The 21,394-nt window shown below is 37.4% G+C and overlaps 1 protein-coding gene across 1 annotated transcript; it reads left to right on the forward strand.

Annotated features, from left to right (window-relative positions):
- Positions 1 to 19,705: 19,705 nt before the first annotated feature.
- On the forward strand, positions 19,706 to 21,394 carry LOC107831580 (reticuline oxidase-like). The gene has a single exon (NM_001326265.1). The coding sequence runs from the start codon at positions 19,706 to 19,708 to the stop codon at positions 21,392 to 21,394; it is 1,689 nt and encodes a 562-aa protein (NP_001313194.1).

Genomic DNA, 21,394 nt, shown 5'->3' on the forward strand with positions numbered 1-21,394 from the left:
GCACAGCTTTTCATCCACAAACCGATGGTCAAGCAGAGCGTACTATTCAGACGCTTGAAGACATGTTGCGCGCTTTTACTCTTGATTTCAAGGATAGTTGGGATGACCATTTGCCACTCATAGAATTTGCTTACAATAAGAGCTTCACGCTAGTATCCAGATGGCACCATTCGAAGCACTATATGGTAGGAGATGTAGGTCTCCCACTGGGTGGTTCGAGGTTGGAGAATCAGAATTGATAGGGCCAAACCTCGTGCATCAAGCCATGGAGAAAGTCAAGATTATTAAGGAGAGATTGATAACTGCTCAAAGTCTCCAAAATCCTACTCGGATGTGTGTTGCAGAGATTTAGAGTTCAAAGAGGATGATTGGGTATTTCTGAAGGTTTCCCATATAAATGGCATCATGTGGTTCGGAAAGAAGGGAAAATTGAGTCCAAGGTATGTCGGACCGTACAGAATCATTCAGAGGATTGGTCAGGTGGCATACAAGCTCGAGCTTCCACCCGAGATGTCAATGGTACATCCGGTCTTTCATGTGTCCATGTTGAGAAAGGTAGTGGGAAATTCGTCCTCTATTGTGCCAGTTGAGACTATTGAGGTTAATGAAGAGCTGTCGTATGAAGAAGTTCTAGTTTCCATTCTTGATAGGCAAGTTCGAAAATTGAGGAATAAGGAAATTGCATCCGTGAAAGTGTTATGGCGAAACCAGCAAGTTGAGGAAGCCACTTGGGAAGCCGAAGATGAGATGAAAAAGAAGTACCCACATTTGTTCGAATAGTCATGTAATAGCTTTTATGCACTTAGCTCCTATGAACACTTATCTTCTGATTTGATCTATGTAAAATTGTCCTGTTTTGGTTATATATATATATATACACATGTTGCCAATGCGGCCATGGTTAGTATTGTACGAGTTATGTCATGTCTTATATCCATGGAATGTGTACCCATTGTTAGGATATGTTTTTGGGGCTCTCTGACAGGTGGATAGGCCTAAATACAAAGAAAACTCTGGCGAAATTTTCGAAATATAAGGAGTTAGCTAATTTGGGGATTAGCAACATGTTTCAGGTTATAAAGAATAGAAGATTGCGCTAAGACTGTTAATAAGCGAACCTTGATCCTCATTCGAGGACGAATGATCTTAAGTGGGGAGGATGTAAGGCCTCATGAATTTCCTACTCATAACCTCGAATCCCGTGGTGCCAAGTTAGGATCATGTATTAGAATTCATAAGCTCGTCGCGGTTCGGACCCCTTTGGATTGAACAGTGAATTAAAAAGTCAAGAAATAATGTTTTCCATAGAAGTGCGATTTTTTGGTCGAGAATGCGGTCGCATATTAGGTATGCGGATCACATAGGGGGCATAGTCACCGCAAAGTGAGTCAGTGTGTTAGTCAAATTTGAGGTTAAATATGCGATCCATTATGCGATCGCATAACCGATATGCGGACCGCATAGTCATCGCATAATTTCCTTGGGATTTTGTAAGGAGCAATTCTGCGGTGCATTATGCGACCGCAGAACGGGTATGCGGACCGTATTTCTGCCGCATACCCAAACAGAATGTTAAGATTTTGGGAGCACTTTTGCGGTCCATTCTGTGGTCCGCATTTCCGCTTTGCGATCGCAGACCTGACTCGGGGCTCCAATTCTCTAAATTTTAAACCCGACCCCTTATCGATATATTTGGTGTTATAGCTCATTTTGAGCATATTTCTTGATGCTTTTAGAGAGAGAGAGAAGTGCTTCCCATCAAATTACTCCATTGAACCTTGCCAAATCTTTGAAGATAATCAAGTAAGGGCACCTAAATCTTCATCCCAAGAGGTAAGACTTCATTACCTTAGCTCTTATTCCTATGGTTAGCAATAAGGGATCACTAGTGTAGTAATTCATGGGTATAAGAATAAATTTCTTGCATGCATATCATACCATAGAATATTGGGAGGTAGTGAACTAAAAAGAAAGCTACTGGGGTATAAAATGATAGAAATTTCTTTCAAAAGGGCCAAAGATCACAATGCATATTTAGTGTTTGATAGTATGCTCAAAACAAGCTAGAATCTCAATCTCGTCTCTAATTCTCAGTTTAATTTGTAATTCTTACACAATAGATCGAAGTGCTAAAAGTTCCAGAATTTTGTAAGGAATAAGGAAAGCTTTATGGAGGTATGTATGGCTAAAACCTCGTCTTTTAGAAATTGAGCTTCATCGTTGGTTGTGTGAGTACGGTAAAATTAAATTGAATTGTTGTATTGATTGCTATTTCACTTGACTTGGTGTTGCAACCTTATTTGCGTGGAAACTGTGTCTCAAATTGATCAATGTGCTATTCTTGATAATTTGAAAAGGTGCAAGGACTATGAATCATGTATCGAAATGCTTACACCTTAGATTGAAATTGAAATGTGTTGTTGTACCTTTTAATGAAGTCTCATCTACGCCTACAACCTTATTTGCTCGTGTGTGCCATACTCTCTTGAATTACAAACCTAATGTTGAAAATGGGAACAATGTGAAACGTGCATTGTGGAATATGAAAATTGTGTCCCTAAGTGCCGGTAAACTAATACATGTGTAACCAAAGATCGGAGTGAGATGAATAATGGAAAATGGTAACGGCTCGGTAAGGCGGCTTAGCCGATCGGGCCATGATCGGACGCCATGACATATACATATAGTGGTTATGCATTGATGATTGAAACTGGAAGGTGTGAATAGAATATTGGTAACGTCTCCACGAGACGGCCTAGCCGATCGGGTCGAGATCGGACTCCGCTCAAGATAGCGGTGGTAATGTGAACGATGTGGAACAGTATGAAATACGCAATTAAAGGCTATGAAAACATGATGTGAAGGTTGTGTAATTCTTTCATGTTGAGAATGTTGTGATCGTTTAAAGCTCTGGAGTGATACCTGTGATTTCCTTATTTGTGTATGAAAGTTCTTCCTAATTTGATGGTGTTTAGTTATACATACTAGTACTATTCCATGGTACTAACGTCCCTTTTGCCGGGGGTACTATATTTTTTTAAATGAATGTAGGTGGCTCCATAGCGGATAGTGTCGGTCGTGTGTAGCGAAGCATCCCTCTTCTCAAGATCTTGGTGAGCCCATTTCTCCTTCAAGGGGCTATATTGTATATCTTTGTATTGTGGGATTTCACTAGTGAGGTATAGCCGGGGCCTTGTTGCCGGCGTTGTCAAACTCATCTTTTATATCCTAGAGGCTCCGTAGACGTATGTGTTGGTTATGTACGGAGGTTGGATGGGTCTACGAACCATGTTGTAATTCTAAACTTATGTTGCCTATAAATTGTAACTCTATGGGGATCTTGGAAACTAGCTCATCTACGGTTTAACGTAGTGTTTAAAATGAACTATCAATGTAGAATGTGCTGTCTTTCCCCGTCTAAATGGATAAACAAAAGTATGGTTTCTTTATTCATATCGAGGTGGGTAGGAAGTGTATGGTAAGGCTTGCTCAGTTGGGTTCACTCGATTGAGCGTCGTTCAAGCCTCCCGAGGTTGGGGCGTGACAGTATATTCATACTTACATATATAATGCTTCGCTTTGAGACTATTATTCATATCGTATGATGTATGACTGCCCAACTAATCAGTGGTAACTGCCCGACCGGCCGTAGCTCGGTGGTGAATATGTAACTGCCCAACCGGCCGTAGATCGGTGGTAAATGTGTAACTGCCCAACCGGCCATAGCTCGGTGGTATATTAATATGCATGTATTCCCAACCGGCGGTAAATAATGATACGTAACTGCCGAACCGGTAGTAACTGCCCGACCGGCCGTAGCACGGTGATAAATACATGAAGATGCATGTAGATGTATTACTATATTATAAACATTAACTTCTCACTCATATACCATACACAACTCAACATTTTAATCATATTTATTACATAACATTAATTCTATTACTTTTACACGTCATTGTCTACTATCACAATTAATCAAAATTAATTTTCTAAAAATACACCACAAAAATACCTAATTCTATTAATCTCATACAACCTTAACACATTATAATTATAGTATATTAAACTATATACACAATCGTATATCCTTTATGTTAGTAACCCAAAAGTGGTCAAGATAGCCATTATTAACAGTGCAATTATCAGTCATGACAATATGTGGTAATTGTCTTACATTAAGTTGAATAGTATTTATCCAATAATACATATCACAACGTCAAACTACCTAAACAACTAAATAAAAATGCATTATAAACCTTTATTATGCATGAATCATTACATTAAAATCAATCTACGACAATCTAACGATATATTATAATTAAATTGATATTTAATAATATTTGTGTCATAAAAATATATACTATATTATAATTCATTATGTTAGATTTCATAATCAATTTTCAAGTGTAACTTGTCACAAACAGCCGCAAGCTATAATATTAATATGTTTCTACAATCAATTATTGATCACAATATGACTACTCTGCTATTAAATATCATGTAATAACACAATAGTGTAAGTCTAATATTAAAAATAACCACGTTATATTTGTTCATTATATGCATATAATTACTGCATGTTTAGCTAAACTATAAAAACTATATTTATAAACAAATCCCAGCACATATATTTGTAACACAAGCTCTCTATCATATACCTCAATAGGGACTAGAGACATACGTAGACATGTTTGAATAACACTTTACTTGGATCATGCTAAAAGAAGGAAGGGATAGCCTTAACATACCCGGACCTCTTAAACAATCGAAACATGAGCCGCATGAACATTGAGATATCGTGAAATCCGTATGCCCTAAACTGTCTTGGATTCAATAACAAGTCTTTCATTATGGCTTTCAACTCAACTGAAGATCACATTAGAGAGCTATATATAAGATCCTCCGAATTCCATTGATCTCATCTTTAAGGCTGTGGGAGAACATATTTACTGCAGTGTGCAGTCATCTTATAACTTAAGCTCACTCAATAGACATTGGCAAGGAAAGATAGAGCTTTAATTTCCCTTCCCAAAGATTTACAAACAACAACAATAAGCAGACCAACTAGTAAAAGTTCTTGGATGAAAGTTCCTCTTTTGAGCAACCACCTTCTTTTACTTATATGGCAAAGATGTATGCTAGAAGGAGAAGACCATAGCATACAAGAGACAGAGAAAATAAAGAATCTTAAACAAATATCACACTACATCAGTTATCCGCATCAATTGGGACCCGAAATGCATTCCAAAAATTAAAATAACCTTTAATTTGTATGAAGCTAAATTTGGAGATCATGTTCAACTAGCCTAAGCATATTTTTAGGAACTTTAAAGAATAATTCCCTCAGATGAGGTTTGACCTTTTGCTTTTTGTTTTTTTAAACTTAATTTTGCTAGTTGGATATGAAAGTTAGAGTCCCAAAGTTTTTAATGAACATGCCACCTATTCAATCATAAGGTAAGAGTCACTAAATGCAAGAAAGGGGCTGCCACATTTTTGGGAGAAGTTTAATCTTATCCTTAACTTATTAATTAACTAAGTAATGATTCGTTATTCGATAATTAACTAATTACCTACGTAATTAAAAGTTATCTCAAATGACTTAAAGTACTATTCACTTTTAGTACACTTTATACATCTTACTACAATACACTTTACAATCATGGTCATGTGGTACTATATAAAATTAATACATATATTACTATTTCATTAATACAACCATGTAAAAAAATTGCACATATTTTCTCAACTTATGATTTTTCTAATCTCATAAAAAGAGTGTAAATTTTCGTACGCTTAATTCTTAAAATGTTAAAAAGATAACCTTCTTTTCTTGTGAGAAAATAATTTTTATATTTACAATAAAGAAATTCTTTTTGTACTATAATTTCTCAAAGCGGAAAAAGGATAACTTTTCTTATGATAAAATACTATCTACTCTTACAAAACCTCATTTATAAACTCCCACATGTCATGTATATAATTTAAAACTTATCACAACTATATAAAATTTTATCTATCAACTTTTACCGAAAATGGTATACATCAAAGAAAATACATATTAAGCCAATAAATAGTAGTTTCGAAATTCTTCAAACTTATAGGGTCTTACATCCATATCTTCATGTATAACCTTAATCCCTTCCAACTCATATGTTATTACTTCGATGAATCCTAACGTTAAGATACGGGATGTAACATCCTTTTACCCTTTAGAACATTCATCCGCGAATGTTAACACTTAAAGATTTTGCAAAATTTTCACTAGGGTCCCTTCTGTAAATTAAACTAGAATCCAAACTATATCTGAAGTCGCGATTATTCGCAACCTTTTGTACTTGAGTATCTCGTACCTTTTTAACATATACCTTACTTACCTTTCAACATCGCATCACATCTTCTGTTTCTTTCATAACCTTCCTTCCACATAGACAAAAATTACGCCTTAAAGTTCTAGTGTGATAGCACATCTGGTGCGTACAAAATTCGATGGAAACATTATACTGACTTCTTACGACTTTGCTCTATAGCACGATCTGGAAACAAAAGGAGGGTAACATTTCCTAAATGCCCTATAGCCTCTCAATTATAAATGTGGCGCGCAACACAACCATAAGTGATACTCTACTAGGCACGGCTTTGTAGACTCTCTAGGACATGACCCGCTCTGATACCACTTTGTCACGCCCCAACCTTGGGAGGCGTGACTGGCACCCGGTGCAGCACTGGCCCGAGCGAACTACTTTGCAACTCATTCATTCCTTTTGTAACTATCATGGGCCAACATGGCCACAACTTGTAATGTATAACTATATGTGGGCAACACTGTATCACTGAACCATTTTTCTTAAATCATGAATACATATGGGCCGTCAAGGCCTCTAACATACTGGAAAAAATGAACCTCTGTCTACACAGCCTCTGAGATAGCTTGACATCAAATGGTACAGAGTACCAGCCTACCCATAAGTCTGTAGCAAAACTCTAACATGATGACTCATAGACTCCGCTGCACTCCGAATGAGATGGAGTCTTACCGATCCTTCACTGAATGTCAATCTCATTTACGATAAGGGCTCGTCAAACTGATTATCTATACCTGCAGGAATGAATGCAGCGTCCACAGTAAAAGGACATCAGTACAAATAATATACTAAGTATGTAAGGCAGAACTGAAATATAACAATAAGTCAACATTAATTAATGACATATAATAATCAACCAGCATCTCTGAAGCGCCATCGTATATTCATACTTACAAATATAATGCTTCGCTTTGAGACTATTATTCATATCATATGATGCATGATTGCCCAACTGATCAGTGGTAACTGCCCGACCGGTCGTAGCGCGGTGGTAAATGCATGACTGCCTGAACGGTCGTAGCTCGGTGGTGAATATGTAACTGCCCAACCGGTCGTAGCTCGATGGTAAATGTGTAACTGCCCAACCGGCCGTAGCTCAGTGGTAAATGTGTAACTGCCCAACCGGTCGTAGCTCAGTGGTAAATTAATATGCATGTATGCCGAACCGACGGTAAATAATGATACGTAACTACCCAACCGGTGGTAACTGCCCGACCGACCGTAGCACGGTGGTAAATACATGAAGATGCATGTACATGTATCACTATATTATAAACATTAACTTCTCCATCATATACCATAAACAACTTCATTCAATATTTTAATCATATTTATTACATAACATTAATTCAATTACTTATTACACGTCATTATCTACTATCATAATTAATCAAAATTAATTATAAAACTACACCACAAAATACATAATTCTATTAATCTCATACAACCTGAACACATTATAATTATATTATATTAAACTATATACACAATCATATATCTTTTATGTTATTAACCCAAAAGCGGTCAAGATAGCCATTATTAACAGTGCAATTATCAATCATAACAATATGTAGTAATTGTCTTACATTAAGTTGAATGAGTTTCATCATAATATTTATCCAAAAATACATATCACAACGTCAAACTACCTATACAACTAAATAAAAATACATTATAAACCTTTATTATGCATGAATCATTACTTCAAAATCAATCTACGACAATCTAACAATATATTATAATCAAATTGATATTTTATAATATTTTGTGTCATAATAATATCTACTATATTATAATTCATTATATTATATTTCATAATCAATTTTCAAGAGTAACTTGTCACAAATAGCCGCAAGTTATAATAATAATATGTTTCTACAATCAATTATTGATCAGAATATGATTATTCTGCTATTAAATATCATGTAATAACATAATAGTGTAAGCCTAATATTAAAAATAACCACGTTATATTTGTTCATTATATGCATATAATTACTGCATGTTTAGCTAAACTATAAAAACAATATTTATAAACAAATCCCAACACATATATTTGTAACGCAAGTTCTCTATCATATACCTTAATAGGGACTAGGGACATACGTAGACATGTTTGAATAGCACTTTACCGGAATGAATAATATAGGCATTCTTAACTGCTAAGAGTAGAATTACTTATGGAATAGCATTACATTTACATATCGTTACTTGGATCATGCAAAAAGAAGGAAGAGATAGTCTTAACATACCCGGACCTCTTAAACAATTGAGACATGAGCCGCATGAACATTGAGATATCGTGAAATCCGTATGCCCTAACCTGTCTTGGATTCAATAACAAGTCTTTCATTATGGCTTTCAACTCAACTGAAGATCACATTAGAGAGCTATATATAAGATCCTCCGAATTCCATTGATCTCATCTTTAAGGCTGTGGGAGAACATATTTACTGCAGTGTGCAGTCATCTTATAACTTAAGCTCGCTCAATAGACATTGGCAAGGAAAGATAGAGCTTTAATTTACCTTCCCAAAGATTTACAAACAACAACAATAAGCAGACCAACTAGTGAAAGTTCTTGGATGAAAGTTCCTCTTTTGAGCAACCACCTTCTTTTACTTATAGGGCAAAGATGTATGCTAGAAGGAGAAGTTGTAGTACATCAAATTAGTAACATGAGCAATAATAATTTTGAGGTGATGAACTTTTTAGAGCCCTTGACTTGCTTTCTAATTAATTTTTATTTTGTTAATCATGGAAAACTCTTGAGATTTGAGATCTTATTGTTGCCGGTAAGTATTAAAAAGGAGAAATCACAGCTAAAAAGAATATTAGTGATGCAAATTTGCATTTCAATAGGGACAATGCTAAAGAAAGCAGGAAAGTATTTTCTATGCACGATTTAATTTTCTATCTTGAAAAACTAAAATTATAAAGCTGGTTTTACAAACAGAACAAGTACAAAGTGTACATCTTTATTAACTATATCCGGATTCGCGTCACATAGGGCCCCATTCGGGGGAAGCACTCCCTACCAAGGATTTTTTCATACTCAGGAAAGATCAGACCTCTGGTCAAGGGAAGAGCAGTCTCATCCACTGTACCACATCCTTTGGTTGTATCTTTACTATTTTATTTTTTTGTTTTTCACCTGATGTTCGGTACCCGCATTGGAGCCCGACTATATCCGCGTTCGCGCCGCCAAATTAAAAAGATGGGGTGCACCAGACCCACGATGTAGTGCAAAGGCGATGCTCAAGAACCTAGATAGAAAGCTACCTTAATGGACTCTTCCCCTTAAAAATTTGAGTTAATATCGTATAGGTCGATAACTCACATATCAGATATTAAACTGATGAAAATGGATGATGGGAGTAACTTTTTGCCATTTTATTTTATTTTATTTATAATATGTCAACTTTTATATCTCTTTCAAGGAGTGTAAAATAATTTTAAATTTGCAATGTCTCCTAAATTTATGCAAAGCAAACACTAAAATTAGATCAATGTATAGACCTTTGCCGAGAGCTCCTTAAAACCGTTTTAGTTTCAAGCACTATTTTTTCGTCCCTTTAGGATGTGTTTGGTATAACGGAAAATATTTTTCGTGTAAAATATTTTCTTGGAAAATAAGTAGTAATTTTATTCATTTTTCGATGTTTGGTGTGCAAATTAAGGAAAATGACTTCTCAAGAGTATTCATAAATAATTTAGATATAATAAACATGAAACCATAAATATTCAAACCAACAACCTTCCGAACCCACAAATTTCATAAATTTTCGAACCGCTAAACTTTTGACACCGCGGAATTTCGAACCCGTAAATTTTATAATTTCTAAACTCGTAAACTTCCAAACACATAAATCTCCAAACTCATAACATTGGAACTTGTAAAGTTTTAAACCTTTAAACCGATAAATAAAAAAGTTAAAACTAAAAAATATATCAAAAAAATATTTTTTTTGGGGGGGAGGGGGGAGGGGTGCAGAAAAATGAAAAAATAGAAAATTAAAATGCAAAAAAAAATAAGGTAAAAAACAATATTTTTGTTGCGGGAGGGGGAGGAGGGGTGGGGGTGGGGTGGGTGGTAACGAAAAAACTAAAATTTGAAAAAAAAAACCATTTTTGGATAGAGGGGGTGGAGTGGGTTGGTGAGGGGAGGGAAGGTTAAGAAGGAGTTTGGAAAAATATTTTCCCTTCTCTTGATAAGGAAAACATTTTCCTCCAATTGGAGGAAAATGAGTTCATAAGGAAAATATTTTCCAAAATATTTAAGCTAACTAAACATGGAAAAATTAGAAAATATTTTTCGGAAAATGTTTTCTTTCATACCAAGCACACCCTTAATTGCAGTTGTTTTCCAAAACATTTAACCCAACCAAATATGGAAAAATTGAAAAATATTTTCCCGAAAATGTTTTCCTTCATACCTGTCACGACCCGAATTTTCCCACCGTCGGGATCGTGATGGCACCTAACATTGTACTTGCTAGGCAAGCCAACGTTATAGGATATCTCACTTTTTCCTTTATTTTTTAACAATTTACAAGTTAACATAAGTAAATCAGCGGAATAAATGCGGAAAAATAGAATTTCACAGATTATCTTAATACAAATAACGAAATCGTAATGAAACTCCACCTAGAACTGGTGTCACTACTCACGGACAGTCTATGAATACTACGAACAATGTTCTGAACAAAGAAATATACATTTGTCCCGAAAGTAGATAAAATAGAAAAGAAATAGGATAGAAGGGGATGTCAGGACTTGCGAACGCCTGCAGGACTACCTTGGGTCTCCAATGGGCTGAAAGCAGCCATCCAAACTCTACTCACAAGGTCCGGCACCGAGATCTGCACAGAAAGTGCAGAGTGCAGTATCAGTAAAACCGATCTCATGTACTGGTAAGTGTCGAGCCTAACCTCGGCTAAGTATTGACGAGGCTAGGACACGACAACCAACAGAAATCTGTGCAGTTAAATAATATACTAATAGAATAACAATAATAGAAACTAGACAGAAATTAACGGGAACGGGCAACATTCTATGAGGGTACCAGAATAAGGAATCACAGTAATAACGAAAATGAAGCAGTTAATGTACTTGAACCAGTAACAGCAAATAATCATGGCAAATAGAAAGTGCACGGCATCACCCATCGTGTTTTACTCTCAATCATCAATAATAGAAAATGTGCACGTTACCACCCTTCGTGCTTTATCACTCTTTCTCACCATATGAATAATAGAAATGTGCACGGCATCATCTTTCGTACTTTATCACTCTTCCTCACCATATAAATATTAGAAATGTGCACGGTATCACCCTTCGTGCTTTATCTCTCTTCCTCACCATATGCATCAATATAAATGTAAGGGGTGGTTTGGTAGGATGTGTAAGAATAATGCGGAATAAGGTGTATTAATAATGCATGTGTTAGTAATGCAAGCATTAGTTGTGCATATATTATTTCTTATCTACTGTTTGGTGTGGTGTATTAAAATTATAATGCATTGCATAAGTTTTAAGAAAAATAGTTGTTTACAAAAATGCCCTCCATATTCTCTAGCTTTAAAGGACTTTAAGGATAATTTTGTCTTTAAACATACTAATGCATGCATTAATAGCCTTGGTATTACTAATGCCATAGTTTTCTATGCATTACTAATGCATAGGATAATACCAAGTATGATGTATAACTAATATAAGTATTAGTTATACACATGTTGAAAAAATGTACCAAGCAAGGTATTAGTAATGCATAGAGTTAATGCTTGCATTATTTTTTCTAATATCTCCTACCAAATGACCCCTAAATGTGCACGGCATCACTTTTTGTGATTTATCACTCTTCCTCACCATATGCATAAGTATGAATATGCACGGCATCACCCTTCGTGCTTTATCACTCTTTTTTCACCCAAACAATAAAAATAATAATATCCCGGCAAGGGAATCAGCTATAACGAATCTCGTTTCGATAGTTAAATTCACAATGTAAGTCTCCACTTGAGTCAACACTCAACAATTATCCAATAACAAGAAAATATAACCAAAGTTGTTCAACATGAAGAGTAACCAACTTCAGCATGAACAATACGTGATAAGAGACATAATGGTTACAAGTATAAGGCTCATTTGCGTGCTATGAACCAACAACAACGTATAGATACTCGTCACCACACCTATACGTCGTACTCAATAATTAAACACGTAGAAAGTTTGAACAATACCTATTCCCTCAAGTTAAGGTTAGACCAAACACTTACCACGATTCCACGGTCAAAATCAAGCCTCAAATACCATTTTCCCTCTAGATTCCACCTCCAATCCCCTCATATCTAGCTACAATTAACTAATATCAACAATTATTGCTAAAGGAATCGATTAAAATGCATAAATGTAATTTTCCCAAACTTTCTCCCAAAAAGTCAAAATCTGACCCAGGGCCAGCTTAGTCAAAACTTGAGGTTCGGACCAAAACCCATTCACCCATTCACGCACGAGCCCAAATATTTAATTAGTTTCGGAATCCAATCCAAAATCGAGGTCTAAATTCCCAAATTTGTAAAATTCCCAATTCTCCCAAAATCCCTATTTAATACCCTTAAAGAATAAGAATTAAGCCTACAAATCTAATGGGTGTTGATGGAAAATGAAAAAAATGAGTTTAAGAACACAAACCTATGATTTGGTGCTGAAATCCCTCTTTAACAATTGCCCAAGGTCGAGTTCTATGGAATAAAAATATGAAATTTTGAGCAAATTCCGACTTAGGTTTTGTTTTAAAATCTCAGGACAGGTCTTCTTCGCGTTCACGAGAAGCCTGCCGCTTTCACGAAGAAGCGGTCTTATTAACCTTCGTGTTTGCGAGACACACTATGCGTTCGCAAAGGTATGTCCCCCCGATCTTCGCATTCGCGTAGTGCATCATTCCCCTCCCCCAGTTCCCATTCTTCGCATTCACAATAACCTGGTCGTGTTCGCGAATGGTAAGACCACTAACGCTTCGCGTTCACAACCAGTGTCACGTGTTCGTATAGAAGGATTTCTCCTTCAGACCAAACTACTTTTCGCGTTCGCAAAATATCCTTCGTGAACGCGAAGAAGGATACATTTGTGCACCTGCAACAACAAAGCAACAGAAATATCTAAGTCAAAAACATCCTGAAACCTATCCAAAACTCACTTGAGCCCTCGGGGATCCAAACCAAACATGCACACATGTCTAAAAATATCATATGGGCCTACTCGCGCGATCAAATCACCAAAATAACACCTTAAACAATGAATTTAGCATCAAAATCAATGAAATTCTCAAGAATTCTTAAGGTTTCTATTTTCACAACTGAGGGTCTGAATCACGTCATATAAATTCCGTTTCTTACCAAATTTTACAGACATAACTTAAATACCATTTTAAGCCTGTATCTGGCTCTGGAACCAAAATACGTGCCCGATACCATCAAAATCAAGCGTTGTTAAATTTCTAAAAAAAACATTATATTTCCAATTAAATAATTTTCTTAAAAAATTCATTTCTCGGGCTAGGGACCTCGGAATTTGATTTCGGGCATACGCCCAAGTCCCAAATATTTCTACGAACCCTCCGGGACTATCTAATCACGGGTTTGGGTCCATTTACCCAAAATGTTGACCGAAGTCAACTTAATTCAATTTTAAAGGCAAAATTTAGCATTTTTCTCAAATTTTCACATAAAGGCTTTCTAGGTGCACGTCCAGACTGCGCACGCGAATCGAGGAGAGACAAAAGGAGGTTTTTAAGGCCTCGGAACATAGATTTGACTTCTAAAACAAGAGATGGCCTTTTGGGTCATCACATTCTCCACCTCTAAAATAATCGTTCATCCTTGAACGAACATAAACAAGTACCTGAGTAGGTAAAAAGATGGGGATATCGGCTCCGCATATCGGACTCGGACTCCAAAGTAGCTGCCTCGACATGCTGACCTCTCCACTGAACATGAACTGAAGGGTAACTCTTCGATCTCAGCTGACGAACCTTCCGGTCTAGAATAGCTACCGGCTCAACCTCATAGGCCAAGTCCTTGTCCAACTGGACAGTGCTGAAGTGTAACACGTGGGATGGATCGTGGTGATACTTCCGAATCATGGACACATAAAACACTAAATGTGCAACAGATAAACCTGGCGGCAACGCAAGTCTGTATGAACATCTCCAGTCAATCAAGGATCTCAAAAAGCCCGATGAACCTAGGGCTTAACTTTTCATTTTTCCCAAATCTTATCACGCCCTTCATGGGCGACACCTGAAGGTACACTTGCTCTCCGACCATGAATGCCACGTCATGAACCTTATGGTCGTCACAACTCTTCTTCCTGGACTGAGCTGTACGAAGCCTATCCTAAATGATCTTAACCTTTTCCAAGGCATCCTGAACTAAATCTGTACCCAACAATCGAGACTCTCCCGGCTCAAACCACCCAACCAGTGACTGACGTTGCCTACCATATAACGCCTCAAAGGGAGCCATCTAGATGCTCGACTGATAGTTGTTGTTGTTGGCAAACTACGCTAATGGTAAGAACGGATCCCAAGAACCTCCAAAGTCAAAATCACATACTCGGAGTATATCCTCCAAAATCTGAATAGTACGGTCGGACTTTCCATTCGTATGAGGATGAAATGATATGCTCAACTCGACCTGCGTACCCAACTCATGATGCACTGCCCTCCAGAAATGCGAGGTAAACTGCGAACCTCGATCAGAAATGATATACATGGGCACACCATGAAGACGAACGATCTCACGGATATAAATCTCTGTCAACCGCTTAGAAGAATAAGAAACTGCCACAGGAATGAAATGTGCTGACTTGGTCAGCCTATCCACAATAACCCATAATGTATCTAACTTCCTCTACGTATGTGGGAGTCCAACAACGAAGTCCATAGTGATACGCTCCCACTTCCACTCAGGAATCTCGATCTTCTGAAGCAAATCACTAGTTCTCTGATTCTCGTACTTTACGAGCTCACAATTCAAACACTAAGCTACATACGCAACAATATCATTCGTTATCCTCCTCCACCAATAATGTTGCAGCAAGTCCTGATACATCTTAGCGTCGTCCGGATGAATAGAATACCAGGAACTATGGGCCTCCTCTAGAATCAACTCACGAAGTCCATCCACATTACGCACACAAACTTGACCCTGGATCATCAAAACTCCGTCATCTCCAACTGTAACCTGCTTGGCACCTCCGTGCCGCACTGTGCCTCTAAGGACAAGAAAATGAGGTTCATAATACTGACGATCTCTGATAAGCTCCAATAATGAAGAACGAGCGACTGTACAAGCTAGAACATGGCTGGGCTTAGAAACATCCAACCTCACGAACTGATTGGCTAAAGCCTAAACATCCAAAGCAAGCGGTCTCACACAAACTGGAATATACACAAGGCTACCCATACTGGCAAACTTCCTGCTCAAAGCATCGGCCACCACATTGGCCTTCCCATGATGATAAAAGATGGTGATATCATAGTCTTTCAATAGCTCCAACCACCTCCTCTACCTTAAATTTAGCTCTTTCTGCTTGAACAAGTATTACAAACTCTTATGATCCATGAATACCTCATACGACACGCCATATAAATAATGCCTCCAAATCTTTAGCGCGTGAACAATGGCTGTTTGCTCCAAATCATGAACTGGATAATTCTTCTCGTCGATCTTCAACTATCGCGAAGCATATGCAATAACCTTGCCACCTCCATCCTCAGTTTGTTTGGAAGCACCTCATCTCCTTCAGTTTGGCATCAACGCCTAGGACATCCTGGACAGTGTTCCCTTGGTGCCTTAGCTCATAGGAAACTTATTAGTTGTTCATCATCATTTGATAATAATTCTTGTAATGTTTGTCATTTGGGCAAACAAAGTCGTTTATCATTTCCTCTATCAATTAATAAAACAAGTGCTCCTTTTCAGTTAATTCATTCTGATGTATGGCAAGCACCGGTGTCATCTAATTCTGGTTTTCATTATTATATTTTGTTCCTTGATGGCTTTACCAAATTTTCTTGGATTTATTTGATGCGACAAAAATCTGAAGCATTAGATAAGTTTAAGGAATTCTACACAATGATTTCTAATGTCTTTCACTCGTCAATTTCTTATTTCCAATCTGATGGTGGAAAGGAATATGCCAATGTCCTCTTCAATTCTTTTCTTAAAGAAAAAGGGATTCTCCATCGTGTTTCCTATCCCTATACATCAGCTCAAAATGGTAGAGCCGAAAGAAAGTATAGGCACATAAATAATGCTATTCGTTGCATCTTATTTCAAGTCAAAATACCATTCAATTTTTGGGCAGATGCATCATTACATGTCATCCATCTTCTTAATCTTACCCCTCTGCCAGTTCTAAAAAAAATTTCGCCTTACAAAAAATTATTTGGTCGTCCTCCTATTTATGAATCACTCCGTGTGTTTGGTTGTTTGTGTTACCCATTTGTAGCACATAATCATGTTACTAAGTTTCACCCACGTGTTGTGCCTTATTTATTTCTTGGTTTATCCCCAATTCATAAAGGATTCAAATGCTTGAATCCATATACAAATCGGATTATAATCTCTCGGCATGTAACATTTGTAAAATCTGTTTTTCCATATCCTTCTATGTTTTCTACTTCTTCTCAAATTCTCTCAAATGTGTTTGACTTTCGATCTCCTTCTACATTATCATCTTCAACAGATTTTACAACTAATTCCCATATCCCTATGCTCCTCCAACTCTTTCCCGTGCTTCCCACACAAGTCATAGTAGTCCTACAACTCTATCTCAAACTACAACAACTATTATCCCCAACAACTCTCCAGTTTCATCTTAAAGTTTGTCCCAAGATCCCGTAAATAGCTCCAACTCCCTAGCTTCATCTCAATCTTCAAGTAATATGCAAATATCACCGTCCTCATTATCCTTATCTCCATCTAATCTGCCATAAGATTCCAATATTAATTCTACCCCATCACAAGTTCAAAATTCTAGTCATGAGTTTAGCCCGTCTCCTACCTCTTCTTCACAACCAACAACCTCAATTCTTGCTAATTCTAACTGCCCTCATCACATGATTACGCGATCTTTGATTGGATCTCTTAAGCCTCGTATTCTCCCCTCTTTAGCTTCCTCTACAACATCTTCTTTGACAGAACCTCACACATTTGCTCAAGCAATTAAACACACATACTAGCAGCGTGAAATGAGTGATGAGTACACAGCCCTTCTTCAAAATCACTCATGGATTTTCGTCCCTTCTCCTCCCCAGGCAAATATTGTTGGTAGTAAATAGATATTTCGTATTAAATATAAACCTGATGGCTATATGGACAGGTTTAAGGTGCGCCTCGTTGCTCAAGATTTTTCACAACAACCGGGGTTGGATTATACTCAAACCTTGCTCAAGTGATCAAGCTTAGTATAGTGCGCTTGGTTATCTCCTTGGCATTACAAAATAATTGGTGTATGCATCAACTTGATGTGTGTAATGCCTTTCTACATGGTGAGTTAGATAAAGATGTCTACATGCACCAACCTAAGGTCTTTGAGCACCCGGATTTTCCTCATCACGTGTGCAAGCTTAATCGCGCTTTGTATGGCCTCAAACAGTCACCGAGGGCTTGGTTTAAGCGCATTATAACTTACTTGCTTGACATTGGGTTTAAACAATCTTCTGCCGACCATAGCAATAATGATTCTGCTTATTTACGTGGATGACATAGCTATATTTGGTTCTTCTAAGTCACTCATCGATCAATTAATTTTTTCTATGAGATCTAAATTCTCAATTAAGGTCTTAGGTCCTTTACATTATTTTCTTGGAGTGGAATTAGTCTCCAATTCTGATGGTCTTCTCTTGATGCAACAAAAATATATTAATGATATCCTCCTTCAGTTTGATTTGGCTAACTCTAAGCATGTTTCAACTCCATTACATAGCAAACAGGATTGGCATTCAACTTCTTCTTCTCTACTCTCTGATCCATCTATTTATCGACAAATGGTAGGTTGTCTTCAGTATCTTGCATTCACCAGACCTGATATTCATTTTGCGGTGAATTTGGCATCACAATTTCTTCATCAACCTCGTCAAAGCCATTTACTAGTTGTTAAACGCATTTATCTATACTTGAAAGGGACAAGTCACTTAGGATTACAACTTCATCGCAAATCATCTCATGTGTTAACCATTTACTCCGACTCGGATTGGGCTGGATGTACTGCTACTAGATGGTCGAAATAGGGTTTTGTATTTTACTTGGAGACAATTTGATTTCTTGGGCTACCAAGAAGTAGCCAAATGTAGCTCGATCAAGCACAGAAGCAGAATATCGGGCTTTTTCCGTTGCCGCTGCAAAAGCGACATGGTTGCAATATCTTTTGCGTGATCTTGGTGTCTTCATTGCATCTCCAATTATGGCCAAATGTGACAACATTGGTGCAATCCACCTTGCTCATAATCCAGTATTTCATTCTCGAACTAAGCATGTTGCACTAGACTATCACTTTATTTGGGAAAAGATGGATCAAGGAGTTCTTTTAGTATCTCATGTGCACACTTCTTGTCAATTAGCTAATTTATTTACAAAGGTTCTTTCTTTATCTAGATTTGCTCAATTAGTTTTCAATTTTCGTGTATGTCCCTTCCCTTAAGATTGAGGGAGGGTGATAGAGATAAGTTTCAAGAGTTTGTATTGCGTAGGAAATAGAGATAAGTACAAGAGTTTGTAATGTATAGGGAACTTGGTATTTATATTTGTATAAATATGTATAATGAGAAGCTAGACACAAGTTGCCCTATTCTTCAAACTAAATCTTCTCAGACTTCTCATCAAACTCTTTACTTCATCAGTGTTAAATTTTCCTTGTCTGACATGATGGAGTTATTGATTGATTGATTGAAATATAGGCCTTCTATCACTAGTTTTCTAGAGAGAAGGTAGAGACTATAGTTATATAATAGCTATAATTGGACATATACAAAATACTATGTTCATAATTTGAGTAGGGACCAATTTTAAACACTCCATAAACTAAAGCAGCTTAGCCCTCCGGAACTGTTCCATATTATCTTTATAATTGGACATATGTTATCATGAAAATCGTTGATGTCTACTTTTCTAAAGTATGTTCATAATTTAAGTACCACTCCGTAAATTAAAGCAGCTTAGCCATCCGGAATTGTTATAAAAAGAAAAATTATCTTTTTGTCATCAAACTGCTCATGTCTACTATATCTGCATTCCTCCGGAGAGGTCAAGCAATAATTAATTTGAAGAAACATGTTTCCACTCATAATTCTAATCAGCTTCTCATTTACTTTCCTCTCTGCTAGTGCTACTAGTGGAGCAGGAGAAGGAGTTGCAAATCTTTCCACCTGTTTAATCAACCACAATGTCCATAATTTCTCCATGTACCCCACAAGTAGAAATTACTTTAACTTGCTCGACTTCTCCCTTCAGAATCTTCGATTTGCAGCATCTAACATGCCGAAACCAACGGTCATTATCCTACCAAACAGCAAGGAGGAGCTCGTGAGCACCATTCTTTGTTGCAGACAAACATCTTATGAAATCAGAGTAAGGTGCGGAGGACACAGTTACGAAGGAACTTCTTCTGTTTCCTTTGACGGTTCCCCGTTCGTGATCATCGACTTGATGAAATTAGACGACGTTTCAGTAGATTTGGATTCCGAAACTGCTTGGGCTCAGGGCGGCGCAACAATTGGCCAAATTTATTACGCCATTGCCAAGGCAAGTGACGTTCATGCATTTTCAGCAGGTTCGGGTCCAACAGTAGGATCTGGAGGTCATATTTCAGGTGGCGGCTTTGGACTTCTGTCCAGAAAATTCGGAGTCGCTGCTGATAGTGTCGTTGATGCTCTTCTTATTGATGCTGATGGACGGTTATTAGACCGAAAAGCCATGGGAGAAGACGTGTTTTGGGCAATCAGAGGTGGCGGCGGTGGAAATTGGGGAATTATTTATGCCTGGAAAATTCGATTAGTGAAAGTGCCCAAAATCGTAACAACTTTTAAGATCTCTAAGCCTGGCTCCAAACAATACGTTGCCCCATTACTTTACAAATGGCAAATAGTTGCACCAAATTTGGCCGATGATTTTACTCTAGGAGTACAAATGATACCTATAGATCTGCCGGCTGATATGAAATACGGAAATCCTACTCCTATTGAAATATGTCCCCAATTCAATGGACTTTATCTGGGTCCAAAAACTGAAGCGGTTTCTATATTAAATGAGGCATTTCCAGAGCTGAACGTTAAGAATGATGACGCCAAAGAAATGACTTGGATTGAGTCTGCACTTTTCTTTTCCGACTTAGATAACATATTCGGGAACTCCTCTGACGATATCTCCCATTTGAAAGAACGCTACTTGGGTGTAAAAATTTGCTTCAAAGGCAAATCAGATTATGTGAAGACCCCATTTTCAATGGACGGAATAATGACAGCTCTTGTTGAACACGAGAAAAACCCCAATGCATTCCTTGTGTTCGATCCATATGGCGGAGCCATGGACAAAATTAGTGCTCAAGCTATTGCTTTCCCTCATCGAAAGGGTAACCTTTTCGCAATTCAATATTATGCACAGTGGAACGAAGAGGACGATGCCAAGAGCAACGAGCACATAGAGTGGATAAGAGGATTTTACAATAAAATGGCGCCTTTTGTTTCAAGCTCGCCAAGGGGAGCTTATGTCAACTACTTGGATATGGATCTTGGAATGAATATGGACGACGACTACTTACTGCGAAATGCTAGTAGTCGTTATTCTTCCTCTGTTGATGCTGTGGAGAGGGCTAGAGCATGGGGTGAAAAGTATTTCTTGAATAACTATGATAGGTTGGTTAAAGCTAAGACAAAAATTGATCCACTAAATGTTTTTCGACATGAACAGAGTATACCTCCTACGCTTGGTTCAACGCAAGAGCATAACTACAGTAGTGAATGA

This window comes from Nicotiana tabacum, chromosome 6, assembly GCF_000715075.1.
Source record: "Nicotiana tabacum cultivar K326 chromosome 6, ASM71507v2, whole genome shotgun sequence".
Lineage (NCBI taxonomy): Eukaryota > Viridiplantae > Streptophyta > Magnoliopsida > Solanales > Solanaceae > Nicotiana > Nicotiana tabacum.